The sequence below is a fragment of the Tauraco erythrolophus genome, chromosome 28 (genome assembly GCF_009769465.1).
Source record: "Tauraco erythrolophus isolate bTauEry1 chromosome 28, bTauEry1.pri, whole genome shotgun sequence".
In the NCBI taxonomy this organism is placed as follows: Eukaryota; Metazoa; Chordata; class Aves; order Musophagiformes; family Musophagidae; genus Tauraco; species Tauraco erythrolophus.
This window is the reverse complement of record NC_141492.1, coordinates 5,369,548-5,386,413: the sequence shown is the minus strand read 5'-3', so window position 1 is coordinate 5,386,413 and position 16,866 is coordinate 5,369,548. Positions and strand designations below refer to the sequence as shown.

Here is a 16,866-nt window from a genome sequence, read left to right as displayed (position 1 = left end):
CCCCGACCTCGGAAGGCAGCGCCTGGCGGGTGTCCATCCCGGGGACAGGGACACGCTGCTGGGCGGGGGCTCGGCATGGGGCCGTGGGAGGGGACCCCCGCACCCGGGCACCCCTGGGTGGGCAGAGCAGGGGACACCCTGGGCCGGTTCCAGCCAGGAAGGCGCATGCGGCAGGCGAGGTGATATACGGGTTTATTTACTGCAAAAAAATAAATTACCACCCTCCTCCACCCCCCACCCCGCAGCCAAGTCAACCCCAAGGATGGCGAGATGCCCGGCACGGGGTGGGGGGCAGGACGGGGGTCCCTGGGGGCTCCGGCCCCTCCACGGCCATGGGAAGGGCTGGGTGCACAGCAGCGGTGTTTCCAGCCCTTCAGGGTCCCGCCGGCCACCCCCTCCCCTGGCACTGGAGCCAGTGGGGGGCTCAGGGTGGCCAGGGCTGGGGGCAGTGCCGGGCTGCCCCCCGCACCAGCCGCTCCTCGCGGGGCGTCCACGGCCGCGCGTAGCCGTCGTCCTGCAGCAGGATGCGGTTGAGCGTGTGCTCGTAGTTGACGTGGCGCCGCGCCATGAGCAGGTACTCGCCGCCCGCCCGCAGCGGGGGGCAGTCGCAGGTGTTGGGCACCCACACGTATTCCCGGGGCACCAGCGGGAAGCGGTGCCGATACGGCGTTTTCACCTCCACCTCGTAGCGCGTCTCCTTCCCCACCAAGTGCCGCGTCAGGATCCGGCCGTGGAAGACTGTGGGGCGAATGTGGGGCACCCTGAGGTGGGCACGTCCCCTGGCATCACCCCGAGCCCCTTCCAGTCCCCAGCGCTCACCGAAGTCGCTCTGGCAGAAGTGCCGGATGCGCTGGGAGCGCCCCTTGGCCGGGCGGCACCGCCCGCATCGCCCTGCGGGGACAAAGCCGCAGCAGTTCAGGGGGGAGAGGGGACATGGCACCCCGAACCCCCTCCTGCAGCGGTGGGGGGGGCATTGGGGGTCTGTACCCCATAAGGAGAGAGGGTCCTGAAGGTCCCAGGGAGGGTTAAGTCGGGCCCTTTTTCAGGGTCCCCGTCTCATGGAGAACCCCTGGGAATCTCCAGGACCCTCCCCATAGCAGAGAGCCCAGGGGTGCGGGGGCCTGTGGGGACCCCCATGGGGGAGCGGGCACCTGCGGCAGTCCCGGCCCAGCTCCGGCCAGGGGGGAGTCTCCATGGCGTCTCTGTGGCAGAGCCCCCACGCTGGGGCGGTGGCACGGGGACCGGGGTGACCGGGAGCTCCTGGGGCGGGGGGTTACCGGCCCCCCGGGGCTGGGGCTGCCGCAGGGGGCTGGCATCACCGCGGCCGGGCTGGGGGTGCCCACGGGGCAGCCAGAACTCGTACTCGATGCCAGGGTTGGGCTCCTGCAGCAGGACCTGCGCGGGCAGGGGCAGAGCTAAGGGGAGTGATGGGCGCAGGGGGCCGGCTGCCCCCATCCCCGCGCTGCCCCCACCCTCACCATCACATGCAGATCCTCATCGGTGGGTCCGGGCGCTTCCAGGCTCTCAGTGCCGTCGGGGGCCCGGGCATAGTGCAGCCGAGTGCCCGCGGCCTCGTACGGCCCCGGCCAGGCGATGGACCAGTCCCCGTTGAGCACGTAGCGCCCATCACTCGTCATCAGGGCTGCGGGATGGAGCGTGTCCGGGGGCCTGGCACCGCACCGTCCCCAGGACCCGCGCACAGGGCTGGGCTGGGGGTGGGGGGCAGCCCGGATGCCTGGGTCCCCCCCACCGGAGGCCTCTCCCGGAGCGGGGAGGGCAGCGTGGGCTGGGAGAGCTGCCGGGGGGGCTCGGGAGAATCTGCTCTCTTGTAAGAACTTGGCGTCGGTCCCGAGCCGGAGCCAAACCCTGGTGCGCAACCCCCCCGCCCCACCGCGAGCCCCCAGGCCCTGGTCCCGGTGGGGGACGGGGCCCTGACTGCATCAGGAGAGGGACTGGGGGGCTCTGGGGAGGAGGGTCCCAGCCTGGCCCCCCTCCAGCTCAGCTGTTCGTGAAACCCACGGCCGCGGCCTCCGGAAAAGCGTCCGGGGCGCCAGCGAGTTCACTGAACCCGCGATGCTCAAACCAGTGTCTGAGCGGGGGAACCGGCACGGCATGGCACGGCACGGCCACCCCCTGCCCTGCCTGCACCCATGGGTGGCACCAACCAGAACCCACTGGGACGGAGACAGGACACGTCCTACCGAGGTAGTTGCGGCTCTTGTCCGTCACCTTGATGTGGGTGGCCCCAGCCGGGATCTTGGTCACGTTCACGTACCCGAAATAGCCTGGCAGGGGGGACAGAGTCAGGGCACAGCCCGAGGGGACAGCCTGGGCACTGGGGGGGACGACGGGGCTGGGGCAGGACAGGACCGGGCACAGAGAAGCTGTGGGCCTGGGGCAGCCCCAGCCCCGTCCCAGGCACTGGTGGCATTAACCCAGCCGGGACCCACGTGCTGGGACACCCAAGGCACCCTGTGACGGCCCTGGGGGGCCCTGGGGTGCCATCAGGGCTGTCTGCCCTCATGGGCATCACCATCCCGCAGCCTGGCCAGGCACCCCATGGACACTGGATATGGACCACATGGACACTGGGTGCTCCCAGGGACCCCTGAACTCCCTTGGGGACCTCATGGACCACGGGGGTGCCCCAGAGATCCCCCACCCAGCTCCTGGAGGGGAAATACCCTCTACAATGAGGCAAAATCACCCCAGTGAGGGGCTCCTCTGAGCCCACTGTCCCTGTCCCCGGTGTTGGGGACAGGAAGGGATGAGGGACAATGCCCCAGTGGCAATGGGGCAGATGGGGACGGGTCAGGGGTCCGGGGCACCCAGGCCATGCCCTGGGGACACAGATGGGGGACAGGAGGAGAGGGGAGCCAAGAGCCAAAGCATTCACCCATGGAGGGGGCCGGGGCAATGGTTCAATCACCGGAGGAGGGGTCCGCGCCCTGGAAGAGCCGGTGCACGAAGAGACACGTGTCGTGGCCACCGCCGCACTGGCCGCAGGCGTTGGGCCGCGCGCCCGAGCCCAGGATCCCGTCGCAGCCCACGCTCTGCGGGGAGCCGAGACGTGGCCTCAGGGTGGGGGCTTGGAGCTGGGGGTCCCGGGTGTCCCGGCTCCACGCGCACCCACCAGGCAGCGCCCGCCGACGCAGAGGTCTGGGGAGCCGGGGCCGCAGCGGGTGCCATCCAACACCCGGCCAAAGGTGTAGTAGAAGTTGTGCCCCACGGCCAGGCAGTTGAGGTCACAGACGTTGGGGGCTGCCGGAGCCAGGCAGGAAGGGAAGGGGGTGATGCCGGTGGCAGCCGTGGTCACCGGTCAGCCCGGTGATGCCGCCTGCCACCCCAGGACTCACCTCCATGGAAGGGCACCCAGCGGTACCGGGCCGGTGTGCCCAGGACGGGCTTGTTGTCATAGAGGGAGCACTGCATGGCACGGAAGGGCACCGAGTCGCTGGGGCAGCCCTGTGGGAGCAGCATGATGGAGCCCCATGGGACGGGGGAGATGGAACCCTGCTGGATGGGGACTGGGATCGGCTGTGCCGTGGCCCTCGCAACGCTCACCTGGAGCTGGCAGAGCCGGTACTGCCGCGGGTCGCCCGGGCACGGCTCCTCCTCAGTGGACCTACGGCCACAGCGTCAGCGCGGCGCGGCCGGGACACGGCCTGCACCCTGTGTCCCCCGTGGGAATGTCCCCATCCTCGGGGCCGGGACGCTGAGCCACTGCCATGATGAACCCCCACAGGGGAGCAGGAGCGGGGACCGTGATGTCCCGCACGGGGCCGCATCCTGCTGGAGCTGCACCCCAGGATGGAGGCGGCAGTGTCTGGCTCCCCCCATCCTCCCAATCCCTTCTCCTCCAAAATCTGGCTAGAATTTGGCCCGGTGCCAAGGGCTGCAGGGACACGTGTCGGGGCGGTGGCAGAGCCGTGCTGTGGGATTTGGGTGTCAGGTGGGGTTTGGGTGCTGCGAGGGGTATGGGGGAGTGGGGACGCCCCAGGGACACCCCATGCTGCCCCGTCTCCCACTCACCGCAGGCACCTGCGGGTGCGGAGGCCGACGCCATCGCCGCAGGAGCTGGAGCAGGAGCTCCAGGGTCCCCAGGGCCCCCAGGCACCCCGGGCCGGCTGCCAGCGGGGCCAAGCAGGGTCTGGGGGCTCCTGGACCCACACTGGTGTCCCCAGGGTTGGACCCTGCGTGGAGGAAGGTGACGGTCAGTGCTGGGGCCGAGCTGGAGCAGCCCGGGGGTGCCGCCGCGCACCCCGAACCCCTCACCTGCGCCGTGCCGACGCCGCAGCACAGGCTGAGCCAGGCCAGGAGCAGCAGCCGCCACGGTGGCCGGTGCCTGCGGGACCAGAGCCCTGAGCCCCACCGACCCCAGGGACCGGGGTGCCGGCAGCGGGGTGTCCCACGTCGCGGCATCGGGGACCCCAGCGAGGGGCAAGGAGGGGAGACGGAGACACGACGAGACACGGCGGGAGGGTCCCCCCCGCCAACGGCACCAGCCGGGGACGTGGGGTCCGACCCCGAGTGGGACCAGGCGGGTGGGCGCAGTCGAGCGGGCGACGCCGTGTCCCGCACATGTGCCCACGCGGCTCCGGGCACGGGAGGCGGCCCCGCCGCACCCACGGCCCCGCGGCGGGGAGCCGGGCCGGGCTCGCTGCCTGCCGGGGCAGGACCAGACCTGCGCGGTGGGGCCGGCGCTCCGTGTCGCTCCCCGATCCGGATCCGGCCCCGCCACGGGGCGAGCAGGATGAGGGAGCAGCGGAGGGCCCCGCGGATCTCAAAGCGCTTGACCTTGGAGCACCCCGACCCCCTCAGCCCGGGGGAGCAGAGGGGCGCAGAGGGGCGCGGGGGGTGCCGGGGTCCCAGCCCCGCGTCGGGGAATCCCCCGGTCGAGCCGGTTTCCCCCCGCCGCGCGGCTCCCACGGGGAGCGGGGGTGGCGAGTGGCCGCCCGCAGCCCCGGACGGTCCTGGCAAGGAGCGGGGGGGGTGGTGGGGGTCGGGGGTCGCGATGTCGCCGCTCCGGGGGCACGGGGAGAAATCCGGAACCCGGCGAGGGTCGGGTGATGCCCGTGCGGGGGGCTCGGCGTGCCTCAGTTTCCCCGCAGGAGCGGAGCTGACCCCAAGCGGGGCGTGGGGGGTGCCTCGGGAGTTAAATAAAAATCGGGACCTTACCCGGCACCGTGAGGTCCATCGCGGGGGACTGGACCGCCCCGACACCCCCACTCGACCATGCCGCCCTTCTTCCGGGGCGTCCCGGCGACTCAGTCCCGGCCCCGCGTCCCGGGAGCAGCGGCGACCCGGGACGATCGGGCATCGCCTGCGCAGCGCCGGGGGGGCCGGGCGAGGCTTCCCCCCCCGCTCCGGCTCGCCTCCCGTCCCTCCCCGCCGCGTTATTAATATCCAGCCCCAAAGGTGCGCCCAGCCCTCCCCGGCCGCCCGTTAACCCTTCGGGGTCCGGAGCTCCGACGACCGAGGGGGCTGCTGAGGTCCCGGGCGGGGCGCAGATGCGGAGCAGCATCTACGTGTCCCCCCCCCTCGGAGGCCCCACCAGCCCCAGAGGGGAAGGGGCAGATGGGACCTTCCCACCCGGTCTCATCCTGATCTGGGACCCCCCCGGTACCCCCCGATGCTGGGTACCCCGAGTCGGGGGGGGGGGTCCCCACTCAGAGATGCAGCAGGATGTGCTGGGAGCGGGGCTTGGGGTGTCGTGAGCTGGCAGAGCCCAGGGTGCTGGGTGTCCCCCGCCTTGGCACCACAGAGCAGCCCCAGCGCGGAGCCGAAGGGGTTACGGTGCCGGGGTGCGGGTGTCCTTCGGGGTGTCCCCGCCGCAGGGCACAGCAGAGAGGGCAGGATGGCCCAGGGGTGCGGAGGGGATGAGCTCCCCGGCTGGTACGTGGAGGACGCGGGCAGCGGGATGCTCTACAAGCGGGGACGGCTCCTGGGACAGGTAAATCCCCCGTCAGCCCCATCCCTGCAACCCCAAACAGCCCCTCACCCCGGCCAGCATCCTCTCCCCGCTGGGCATCCTGGCAGTGCCACACACCCGCATGCCACGGGGCTGCAGGGGGTCCCTGAGGTGTCCTCTGCGGACACCTGCCACGTCTCCTCTGGGGAAGGGGAAACTGAGGCAGCCGGGAGATGCTGGGACCGAGCAGGTGCCTGGGGCCAGCACCAGCCGGGTCCCTCGGGCTCCTTGGCCCCAGGGAAGAGCACCCCAACACCCCGGGGTGCTCATTCCTGTGGGACCGTCCTCGCAGGGGGCCTTTGGGCGCTGCTACCAGCTGACGGAGGTGGCCAGCGGCACGGTCTACGCAGCGAAGGTCATCCCGCGAGCCCGGCTTGCCGCAGTGGGTGTCAGGGAGAGGGTGAGTCTGGGGGACCCACAGAAAGTCCCCAGGGATGGGGGGTGATGCCCACAGGGACCCCACAGCCCTGCCCATACCCCCTCTCCCTCCTTCCCGGGTCACTGGGTGGGTTCCCATGCCCAGCTCCCCGAGGGTGCGTGCTGGGGGTCTCCGGATCCAGAGGGCTCCTGGGGGGCTGCCGGGCTCGTGCTGCTGCAGGTGGAGCGGGAGCGGGAGCTGCACGGCCGCCTGCACCACCGGCACATCGTCCGCCTCCACGGGCACTTCGCCGACCGCAGCCACGTCTACCTGCTGCTGGAGTTCTGCAGTCGGAGGGTGAGCGAGCGCCAGCACCCCAAAACGGAGCATCCCCATGCCGGGGGGTGCCAGGCCCCGAGCTGGCACCTCGCTCCGTCCCCAGTCCCTCGCCGACATCCTGCGGGCCCGGGGCAGGCTGACGGAGCCGGAGGTGCGGTACTACCTGCGGCAGATCATCTCGGGGCTGCGCCACCTCCACGGACATGGCATCGTCCACCGGGACCTCAAGCTGAGTGCGTGGGGCAGCGCGGGGGCGGCTGGGGGGCTGAGCCACGCTGGCCCCACTCGGCCTCATTTCCCTCCGCAGGCAACTTTTTGGTGACAGAGAAGATGCAGGTGAAGATCGGGGACCTGGGGCTGGCACGGTGGGAGGCACCAGCTGGCCGGCGCTGGGGGTGAGTGGGGTCACGGTGGTGCCAGGGGGTGCTGCCAGGGTGGGGACCAACCTGCCCGTCTCCCCAGGGCACTCTGCGGGACACCCGGCCACCTGGCCCCAGAGGTGCTGGACCGCAAGGGGCACGGGGTGCCCGCGGATGTCTGGGCCCTGGGCTGTGCCATGTAAGTGGGGACCTGGAGGGAGGGACGGAGGGCTGGGGGTGCTCCCAGCCCCGCTGAGCAGTGGGTCCCCCTCAGGTACACGGCGCTGACGGGCAGCCCCCCATTCGAGGCGGCTCAGCGGCAGGAGCTGTACCGGCGCATCCGGGCAGCGCAGTACCCGCTGCCCCTCCACCTCTCGCCCCATGCCCGGGCTCTCATCGCCCGCCTGCTGGCCCCAGAGCCTGCGGCGCGACCCAGCCTGCACGACGTGCTGGACCACAGCTTCTTCACCCAGGTTTGGGGTCGGAGGGGGGCACGCAGCCTGCACGGACACGGGGAGGGGGGACAAGGGGGTCACCACCTCTCGCACCCCAGGGCTTCACGCCGGACAGGCTGCCGCCCCGCGCCTGCCACTCGGTGCCATTTTCATGGGACAGGACCCACTGTGCAGACTGGTGTGGAGGGGTGCTGTGGCACTGGTGAGGGGGTGGCCGTGCCGAGAGCGCCGGGACTCACCCCGCTGCCAGGCTGGGGGGCAGCCATCCCTCCCCGGAGAAGGAGCAGCTTCCTCGGCAGGACCTGAGCCACGCAAACATCCGCTTCGGAAAACTTTTATTAGTGCGAGGAACCGTCTAAAATCCAGTTATTGAAACAAGCAGGGGGCGACGTGACCATTACGAACGGCACACACACACACTGGTTTGCCCTTAGGAACGGGAAAAAAACAAAACCAAACCCAAAAGGGACCTCTCCTCCCCACCAGCCTGGGGCAGGATGGGGACGAGGTGCTGGGGGGGAGAGACGGTGCAGCTCCGAGGAGCCCGGGGCCCAACTGAGCCGTGGCCTGGGAAGGAGGGAGGAAAGTGCGCGGTTTCCCTGTTCTCTCCCTCGAGAGAAGAGGTCTGGAAGAAAACCCTGAAAGCTCAGTAAAACATGACACTTAAAACACCCAGAGCATCAGCCCGGCGCAGCGGGCAGACGGGCAGACGCTCGCCTACGCCTAAAAACAGAGTGGGGGGACAAAGACAAGATGCTCCGTGTGGCCCCAAAGTGCCACAGAGACACTTTGCTGCTTACGGACCCGTCCACATGCCAGCGCGAGAGGGGACCGGCGAGGGAGGGTGGCACCGGCCTTTCCGTGTCACCAGGGGGTCTGGGGGAGGGAGGTGACAGCAGCAACTTTGCACTGGGGACGAGCTGTCTCCCAACGCTCTCCCATCCGCGGCGGGGAAGGACGCCGGAGCTGCTCCGGTGATGCAGCCCAGGCGAGAGGAGAAGCCAAAGGAACAGCCCAGGTGGGAGGGAGCCGCGGGGCAAGACCCCGGGGAGGGATGGCAGCTCCGACACGCGGCCCTGGCCGGGGCCGGGACCGTGGGTGCGGGCACTCGGCCTCTTGCCGGGGACCCTCCATGTGCCCAAACCGCAGGGGAAGAGCTGCAGGGACTGATCCCCCAAACGGTGACCCAAGGCTGGAGGCGGCACACCAGGAAACAGGATCTGCCCCCAGTACCCAGTCTGGAAATCCCTCACACCACCCACAGCTCCCCTAATGCCTTCGGCTCCCCTCCGCTACCAACACTCACTCCAAAAAGCCTTTCCCAGCCTTTCCCAGCCCGTGCGCTACTCCTACACGAGCAAAACCAGAAATCGACCTCTGCCCTGGGGGTCAGCACTCCCCCCAGCAGCTCTGACCCACAGCCCTGCACATGTTGGCAGAGCTGCCCTCCCACCTCGGGCACGGCAACACCGGGAGGAACGGCACCGCGGAGGTGAGCAGAGAGCAGAGGGAAGTATGCCGTGCCATGCCACACCAGTGCAGGTTTGAGGATTTCTGGAGGACAGGGCAACAGCTGGGGGGGCAGGTGGCACAGCCTGGGCAAAGGGCTGGCTGCCAGGCCCCGGCTCGGCGCCGCACCCAGAGCCCGGTCGCTCGGGGCCTGGCACAAAGCCCACTTGGTATTTTTATCCCTGGCATCCGTGTTGTTTGAAGCTGTCCACTTTGGTTTTTTTTCCCCCCCTCCAGCCCTCCCCTGTCCCACCCTGGCTTGGAGATGGCAGCGATAGCGCTGCTGCTGCGACCGGAGCCCCGAGGGCACCAGCTGCCCTAACACGGGCCCCGGGGTGGGGTTCCAGCAGCTCGGGTGCAGCCCGGGGGAAGGTACCACCTCCCCCTGTTCTGGGAATCGCTGTACCGGTCACGTCTGCCCCCTCCCAGGGCTGCTGCCCTGGCAGGAACGCCTGCGGAGCTCAGGGCACGGCGTTCCAGTAAACTCGATCGATTTTAAGCTCTGGGATCTCCCCGTCTTTATTCCACAGCCACCAGCTGCCCAAAGACAGGGAGAGTGGCACCTCGGGCCGCTGGTTTCGTGCTCTGAACAGCACAGAACAAGCCGGGCCCGGTGGGAAGCCTCGTTTTCTTAAAAAGAAGGGATTTTAAAACAGTGGTTCGAGTTTGCCAGCTCCGCTCGCTCTCCTCCCCAGCCCGAAACTCACCCTGGTGCAGAAACCGGGATCAAAGCTCAGCCAATTTGTGCGGGCTCGGGGCGCCCCACCGCCCTCGGAGGGGTGACAAAGGCCATCGACTCCCTTCGCAGAGCTGTCACCGCAGGGCCCTGGGCTCCTGCAGCCCAGGGTGAGCTCGGAGCAGGATCCTGGAGGAACAGCTCCAGGCGGGGGCTGGCCCAGGACGCGTTCGGTGACAGAAGTACTGGGATTGCTCGGCCTGGGACTGGTGCGTAGACACGGGACTGGCTCGACTCCGAGGGGCGGGAGCAGTTTCTCAGCAGGCCGAAGGCAGCGAGTTGCTCTCCACCTTCAGTCCTTTGCTGGCCAGGAAGGCATCCTGCTTGGGCTCGCGGCCCAGGAACTTCCTCAGCATGTCAGAAGCGTCCAGGGAACCGCCAGGATGCAGGATGCAATTCCTGTAATCCATGCCCACCTGCAAGGAGAGAGACGGGGGTACGCGTAGGACGCCCGCTCTCCCACCGATGCCGTTTGTTCCCCTGCCACCTCTGGGAGGTGGCACCTCCTACCTCCCACCACACGCCGAGAGCTCAGCCGTGCACGACGTCCTCCCTACCTTACAGTTCATGATCCCCTCCTGCTTGAAGCGCGTGTGGAACATATCCATGGAGTACACTTCGCTCCAGAGGTAGCCGTAGTACTGGGCGTCGTAGCCTCCGGCCAAGTGGCCAAACGTAGCGGGCATGTTGGTACCTTTGCGGCAGAGGAAGGGACGGGGCGTTAATGGGAAAGGCTGCTGGAACCGCTCACCGCACAGAAAAACCCCTCCGTGCTGTAAACGTGTCGGAGCAGGCACTGGGTCAGCTTGTTCGCAATCCCAGAACAAACAGGGAAGAACTTTCCAGTTACTTTTGTGTGGCGTCAGCCCCGCTTTTCCTGGAGCCAGCAGAATCTGCCCCCATTGAGCCAGCCTGAAGCCCCAGCCCTGAGAAGAACCTGCTGAGCCAAGCTGCCAGGCCAGCGAGAGCAGCCCCCCGTGCCCCTGGGTACCTGGGGTGGCAGGGACGCCCAGCACCTCTTCGCACAGCCGGGCAAACACCTCCACGGGGTCGGCCTTCGTCTGGGTGTGCAGCGCCTGGTCCACCTTGGCCAGGACGATCTGACGCAAGTTGAAGAGCCCTGTTCTCAAAAAGAGGAGGCAAACTGAGCGCTCTGAATTTCTGACCCGCTGCCCCAGCCCAGCAGCACCCACTCAGGCCCGAGCCACATCCCCTGTGCACATAACCCCTGCCTTCCCTGGCACCTCCTCTCACTGTGCCACCACCCAGCCCGCTGCACCTCCTGCCACACCACCCTCACTCTTCCCAGATTAACAGCAGCAGGTGTGGCTCCTTCCCCCCAGTCCCCTCGGTCCCCACAGCACCACGGGGAGCAAGGCAAAGCCTTTCCCCTTCCCAGCCAGGTCACCAAGGGTCCCCGTCCCCTCTCCACACACGGGGGACACCATTCCCTCTGCAGTGACCCACCTGTGTTTGCCTGCCGGGATTTAATGAGCTTCTCCAGCAGTTCATCAGGGATGGGGCTTCCAGTTTTGTAGTGCCTGGACATGCGCAGCAACGGCTCCTTCTCCCACACCCAGTTCTCCAGCATCTGCGACGGTGCCTCAACGAAGTCCCGCTCCACGTGCGTCCCACTGAACATGGCAAACTCCGCCTAGGAGACACGGCAAGCCCAGAGCAGGGCGTCATTGAACCCCTCAGGGGAGCACGACAGAGGAAAGGTAACAAAGCAACCCTCTGCCAGCCCAGCCGGGCCTCACCTGAGAGCACAGCTGGTGCATGACATGCCCAAACTCATGGAAGTAGGTCTCCACTTCATCGTGCTGCAGCAGGGAAGGTGCGTCCGGCGTGGGCTTGGTGAAGTTGGCCACCATGGCAGCCACCGAGATCTGCCGGCTGGAGTCCGGCAAGAGGCAGCCCGGCTGCAGGCCGAAGCAGGCTGCGTGCCCGTACTTCCCTTCCCTGGGCCAGAAAGAGGACACTGTCACACAGATCCTCCCCCATGGCCACTGCGCAGGGCAGAAGCTCCTGGTGACCCCACGGTTCACACCAACCCCGCGCTCCCGGGACAGCCCTGCCCAAGTGCCCGTCGCTCCCTCCACAGGGCCACGAGCCTGGCAGCAGGACGGTCTCTCCTCTTCCCCAGGCGCAGAGCGGGCTCTGCCCCTGCTGCCCCAGCCCTCCTCCCTCGCTTCGCCATGCCCAAGGCCTCACCGTGGGTACAGGTCCAGGTAGAATTTGCCGATGGTCTCCCCGGAGGAGGAGTCCTTCACCGTGTAGAGCTGGACGTCCTCGTGCCAGACCTGAGCCTTCTCTTCCAGATGGAAGGTGAGCCCCAGCAGCTCCTGGTAAATGGCCAGCAGGCCTGTGGTGACCACCTGCATGGGGAAGTACTCCTTCAGCAGATTCTGGTCCACGCTGTACTTGGTCTCCTCCACCTGGTTCATGTAATAGCGCATGTCCCAGGCGTTGATGCGGTTATCAAACTCCAGGCCACGCTTCTCGCACTCTTTCTTCTTCAGGTCCAGGATCACAGCCCGTTCCTTCTCCCCAAGGGGTTTCAGCTTCAGGGCCAGCTCATCTAGGAGAACCCAGGCAGGTAGGGTGAGTGCCTGGGGCTGAGAGCAGCACACCCAGCCCAGCGCATGTCCCTGCCCTTCCCCTCCCCAGCCCAGCGCCGTACCCAGGAACGTGGCCACCGTCGTGCTGCTTTTGGCCATGTTCATCTCCAGCACGAAGTCTGCGTGCGTGCTGAAGCCCAGGAGACTGGCTTTCTGGGCACGCAAGTCCACCAGCTCCTTGAGGATCAAACAGTTCTCCTGCGAGGTAGAGTCAGACAAAGAGTGAAGTGGGGTACGCAGGCAAGGAAGGAAGCAGGAGCCTCAGTGCGGAAAGAAGCACAAATCTCACACGAGATCCTCTCGGTGTCTGGCCCTGTTGACAAGCTGCAGGCCCACCTACCTCTTTGCACCTGGAGTTGAACATTTCCTCCACCTTCCTCCTCGTCTCGGGCACGTAGCACTTCTTCAAGAGAGGGAAATAGTGCGGGTATTTCAAGGTGACTTTCAGCTTGCCATCCTCTGTCTTCTCCAGGGAGTTCAGGAAGTCCTCAGGGAGCCCCCCTGGGAAAAGAGCAGACAGGACTGATGGAGATCCCAGGCCTCTCCAGAAACACCAGCTCTGGGACCGAGCGCAGGAACAGGCTCTTGCTCCTTGGCCAGGGGAATCCAGGCACTCAGGGCCACACCGGCAGAGAAACAAATGGCCCATTTCCATACCTAGTTCCTCCTTCGAGAAGGGCAAGTAGGTGGTGTCCTCGTTGAGGTTCTTGTTGAAGTCTATGCAAAGGACGCTCAGCTTTTTCTTAATAGCTTTGATTTTCTTCAAAACATAGACAAAGAGAGAAAAGCCAGTCAAGGGAGGAAGTCGAACAGCACCGTTCACTGTCCCCAGCCAGCAGCGTGCCCGCCGAGCTGCCCGGCGCTCTGCACTTGGCTTTTACCCAAACGCCACGCTGCAGAATTAACCGCGTGCAGGCGCTGAGCGCTCAGCCTCCAGCAAGCTCCCTTTGATCACACCTGGTGGGAAGCAGCCACCTCAGCAAGGTCCCAGCAGTCTCCTGCCAGCTTGGCAGCTGCAGGTGTTGAAGCGACAACCTCATCTGCCCTGATTTCATTTCACCTTCTCTTCTGTTTTTCAACCCAGCTTTGAGCTCCGTGCATTGGCACAAAATCAGAACGGGAGACGCCGAGCAGCTCAGCCCCCCGCAGCCCGCTCGCCCCGACCCCAGCCCCAGCGGAGCACCCTCCCTGACTGTCCCTCTGCACGTGGGGACCGGGTGCTATTTCCACTCCTGACCTGCACAGCACCATCTGCAATCTCAGCTTCGTGGGAGCCCCCTGACTCCCAGCATCAACCCCACTCTGTAAAGGTCATCCCCATCCAACAGAAAAGAAAAAGAGGGCACGGAGACATCACCCAGTGTGCCCAAAGTCACAGGAATTGGGCAAAATTCAAGAGCCTGAGCCTCAGACCTCTGCTCTAACGCTACGCTGTCCCGTTAGCCCTCTGTGTGTGCTTACTGTAGGCCCTGTGATCTCACCTCCTGCGTTTCCTCAGGGAGATGGAGACCGTTTCTTTTTCCCAGTTTGATCAGCCTCTCCAGATATCTCTTTGCTTCAGGCTTCAGCAAAGCGCTCTCTGCTTTCTCCTGTAAGACAAAACCCGTGAGCACAGAGAGCTGCAGGATCGGATGTTGCAGAAGCTTGGTTCCCAGTGGGAGCTGTGGGTTACTGTGACACCAGTGACCCAGAAGCAGATGGAAACACCCCACGAGAAGGCTTTGGTTTGGTGCAGGAGTCCCTGTCGGATTCCAGCTCACCTTTGTGCCACGTTACAGCACTGGTCAGGGCACCACCCAGCCCCTGCCCGGGTGAGGCAGGCTGGGTTTACCAAAGCCGTTTTACCAAAGGGGCAATCGAGGCCCTGAGTGGGGGGAGAGCCCTCAAACCCCAGCTCCCCAGTTCCCACTAACAGCTGGACCATTCTGCCATCATCACACAGCAACTCAGTTCCAGACCTGACTCAGTGTCAGCAAGTTCTGCTACAAGGGAAAAGTTTGTTGTGATTCCAGGAGGTTTCAGTGCCCTGCTCAGGTGCATCCCTGACAGAGCACCCTCCCCAGCACGCACCTGGAGCCAGACAATCCTCTGGTACACGTCCTGCCTCATGCTCATCTCCACATCAAACTCCGAGAGCTTCTTGTCGGCCTCGGTACTCGCCGCACGGATGTCTTTGCACGGAGAGACGTGCTGGGGGAAGTCCAGCATGTTCCGACGGACTGCAAAAACAGAAAAGGGATTACGGTGAAGGCGACGGTTTCGTGTCCCAGAACTGCTCGTGAGTGGGAGTGTGCACAGAGAGTCTGTGTTAACTGGGAGCCAGTTTGACGGTGCCGGAGCCTGACCTGCCCGCCCACACAAAGGAAGAGCGCGGCAAGCTACCGCCGTCAGCCAAACCCAGAGCTGTCCTCCCGCAGCACCGGGCACCCCTGCCTTGCTGCCGAGCGCATCCCTCTGCTGATTTCCCATGACAATACATCCTTCTCACTAAACTCACAGGAATTTGGCTTTAAACTGAAAGAGGGCAGATTTAGATTGGATCTAAGGAAGAAATTTTTCACTCTGAGGGTGGTGAGGCCCTGGCACAGGTTGCCCAGAGAAGCTGTGGCTGTCCCATCCCTGGAAGTGTTCAAGGCCAGGTTGGATGAGGCTTTGGGCAACCTGGTGTAGTGGAGGGTGTCCCTGCCCATGGCAGGGGGGTTGGAACTGGGTGATCTTTGAGGTCCCTTCCAACCCAAACCGTTCTGTGATTCTATGAATTTCACCCCTGTGAGATCCCAACGCCTTTGTCCCAGCTACAGCTGACACCAACAGTTTCAAGAACCAGAGGGCTTCTGCGCTGGCAGACACACGTGCAGCACGGTTGTGTGACTCCTTTCCTTAAAGGACCAGGCTGAAAGCGACACATCTTTACTGCAGACGCTCCTCAAAAGCCACCAGGTTCCACGTGTGCTCTCTCCTGACACATTTCCATTTTAGAAGTGAAAACAGGGAGAACATTCCCTACCACCACCTCTGCAAAACCTCAAATAGTACAACTCCAGCGGGATGGCGCTGCCCTCCAGGCAGGGGAACTCTCCACCCAGCAGAAGGTGAGCGGGCAGCTACTCTCTGTAGTAGGAAAAGTGCTGACAGTTCTGCTGAAGTTAACATTACCCCTGCTTAGTAAGGGCTTCTCCTCTTATTTTAGGAAAAAGAAACCAGACAGACAGAAGAGGCTTGCAGGCTGGCTTCTGCTCCACACGGACACGCCGCCGTGCCACAGGGGCGGCCAGGACAGCCAACAGACGCTGTGAGGCAGGAGCAGGACTTTGGCACTCATTGCAGCAAATAATTAGCCCGAGATACACTGAGGCCCCTGTCGTTTGCCAGCACGATGCCATCGTGTCGTGTTACCTCACACATAACCCCTAAACCGACGGCAGCGCTTAAACAAGGCACACGGAGAGACATTTATCCCCCTGCCCTGGGGAGAGGTCAGAAAAGAGCTGGAGGTTTCTTAGATCATCCGAACCATTTCTGCCAGGGCATTCGTGGGAATGAACTGCGCCCCTCGACGCAGAAAAGCAGGAGACAACCTTGAAAACCTGGCTGCTCCTCCCGCAGACTGTCCTGCTGCCTAAGCACCGTCTTCGTTTTAGACTGGTCTTCCGTTCCACGCCTGCCCTACTCTTTGTACTTCCACCTAGCTGTGTAAACACTAACTGGGAAAAAAAACCCACCATACTGGTGAGGGAGCCAAAGGACAAAAAACAGGAGATGACAGTTCACAGCAAAAACCCACCAACGAAACCTGACCGCCACCACCTCGACCTGCAGAACGCCGTACTCCCTGCCGCCGTACGTACCAGTATATTCCACTTCCACATCCGCCAGTGCCTTGAGCGTGTTTTCGTAGGACACCTCGCCCTGCTCCTGGGAGCCCACGCGGTCGTACACGAGCTTGGTCCTCTCGGCCAGCTCCGCGGCCATGCTCTCGATCTGCTCGGCCGTCAGGTCCCAGCGCAGCTGGTTCGCCAGCAGCCGCGGGGACCGGCTGTCCACGACGTTACCTGCGGGTGCGGCGAGGAAACCACCGGTGAGACTCGGCCTTACCGGAGCGGCAGAGAAAAATCCAGCTTAACGAGAGCGCGCACACCGACAGCGTTGGCGGCGATCGGGCCGAGTCATGTTCACCCCCTCCGCCATGACGAGCCGAAACCCGACGCCGTCCCCGCCGTGCCTCTGCCCGCGGGGGGCGGGGGTGGCCGTGGCGGCCCGGAACGCGGTGTTCCCGGGGCGGGGGGGGTCAGAGGAACCCACGGTGTCCCCGCGCAGTCCCCGGGGGGCCGCCCCCGGCTCCCCTCTCCCTCCTCCGCCCCTCTCCCCGCTCCCCCTGCCCCAGCCCCCATCCCGGAGCCGCCGCCGCCGCCCGGTACCCGTGGGGGGGGCCATGCCGGGGGCGCCGGGGGTGCGGGGAGGCCCCGCGCTGCTGACGAGGCCACGAGCGAACCGCGCCGGCCCCGCGCACGGAGCATG

General features: G+C 65.6%; 3 protein-coding genes across 3 annotated transcripts; 1 reads left to right on the top strand and 2 right to left on the bottom strand.

Annotated features, from left to right (window-relative positions):
• Nucleotides 1-424: 424 nt before the first annotated feature.
• On the bottom strand, nucleotides 425-5,237 carry ADAMTSL5 (ADAMTS like 5). The gene is made up of 12 exons (XM_086627857.1): nucleotides 5,179-5,237; nucleotides 4,276-4,345; nucleotides 4,033-4,193; nucleotides 3,565-3,625; nucleotides 3,357-3,465; nucleotides 3,134-3,261; nucleotides 2,930-3,053; nucleotides 2,202-2,285; nucleotides 1,479-1,642; nucleotides 1,152-1,395; nucleotides 820-891; nucleotides 425-738 (listed from the first exon to the last, which is right to left on the bottom strand). Exons 1-12 carry the CDS (start codon nucleotides 5,235-5,237, stop codon nucleotides 425-427), a joined length of 1,590 nt encoding a protein of 529 aa, XP_086483983.1.
• Nucleotides 5,238-5,857: 620 nt separating this feature from the next.
• Nucleotides 5,858-8,209, top strand: LOC147526779 (inactive serine/threonine-protein kinase PLK5-like). The gene is given in 9 exon segments (XM_086627536.1): nucleotides 5,858-5,953; nucleotides 6,264-6,686; nucleotides 6,772-6,901; nucleotides 6,976-7,063; nucleotides 7,131-7,226; nucleotides 7,302-7,500; nucleotides 7,581-7,626; nucleotides 7,629-7,684; nucleotides 8,159-8,209. Coding segments are annotated over 9 exon segments (1,185 nt in total).
• A 1,319-nt stretch (nucleotides 8,210-9,528) lies between these two features.
• THOP1 (thimet oligopeptidase 1) lies at nucleotides 9,529-16,782 on the bottom strand. Its single transcript, XM_086627600.1, has 13 exons — nucleotides 16,767-16,782; nucleotides 16,197-16,400; nucleotides 14,419-14,567; nucleotides 13,830-13,937; nucleotides 13,006-13,108; nucleotides 12,689-12,849; nucleotides 12,411-12,546; nucleotides 11,942-12,308; nucleotides 11,488-11,689; nucleotides 11,195-11,381; nucleotides 10,719-10,847; nucleotides 10,285-10,421; nucleotides 9,529-10,143 (listed from the first exon to the last, which is right to left on the bottom strand). Exons 1-13 carry the CDS (start codon nucleotides 16,780-16,782, stop codon nucleotides 9,985-9,987), a joined length of 2,058 nt encoding a protein of 685 aa, XP_086483726.1. The 3' UTR covers nucleotides 9,529-9,984.
• Between the last annotated feature and the right edge of the window lie 84 nt (nucleotides 16,783-16,866).

What these genes read in the sequence shown, in the direction of transcription:
- THOP1 (XM_086627600.1), bottom strand. An exon ending in TGTGGAAGTGGAATATACTG is followed by an intron (nt 14,568 to 16,196) that starts GTACGTACGGCG and finishes CTGTTTTTGCAG; the next exon opens with TCCGTCGGAACATGCTGGAC. An exon ending in ATCCCGGCAGGCAAACACAG is followed by an intron (nt 10,848 to 11,194) that starts GTGGGTCACTGC and finishes TTTTGAGAACAG; the next exon opens with GGCTCTTCAACTTGCGTCAG.
- ADAMTSL5 (XM_086627857.1), bottom strand. Translation starts at nt 5,237, where the DNA reads ATGGTCGAGTGGGGGTGTCGGGGCGGTCCAGTCCCCCGCGATGGACCT. An exon ending in ATGAGGATCTGCATGTGATG is followed by an intron (nt 1,396 to 1,478) that starts GTGAGGGTGGGG and finishes CTGCCCGCGCAG; the next exon opens with GTCCTGCTGCAGGAGCCCAA. An exon ending in CTTCTGCCAGAGCGACTTCG is followed by an intron (nt 739 to 819) that starts GTGAGCGCTGGG and finishes TTCGCCCCACAG; the next exon opens with TCTTCCACGGCCGGATCCTG.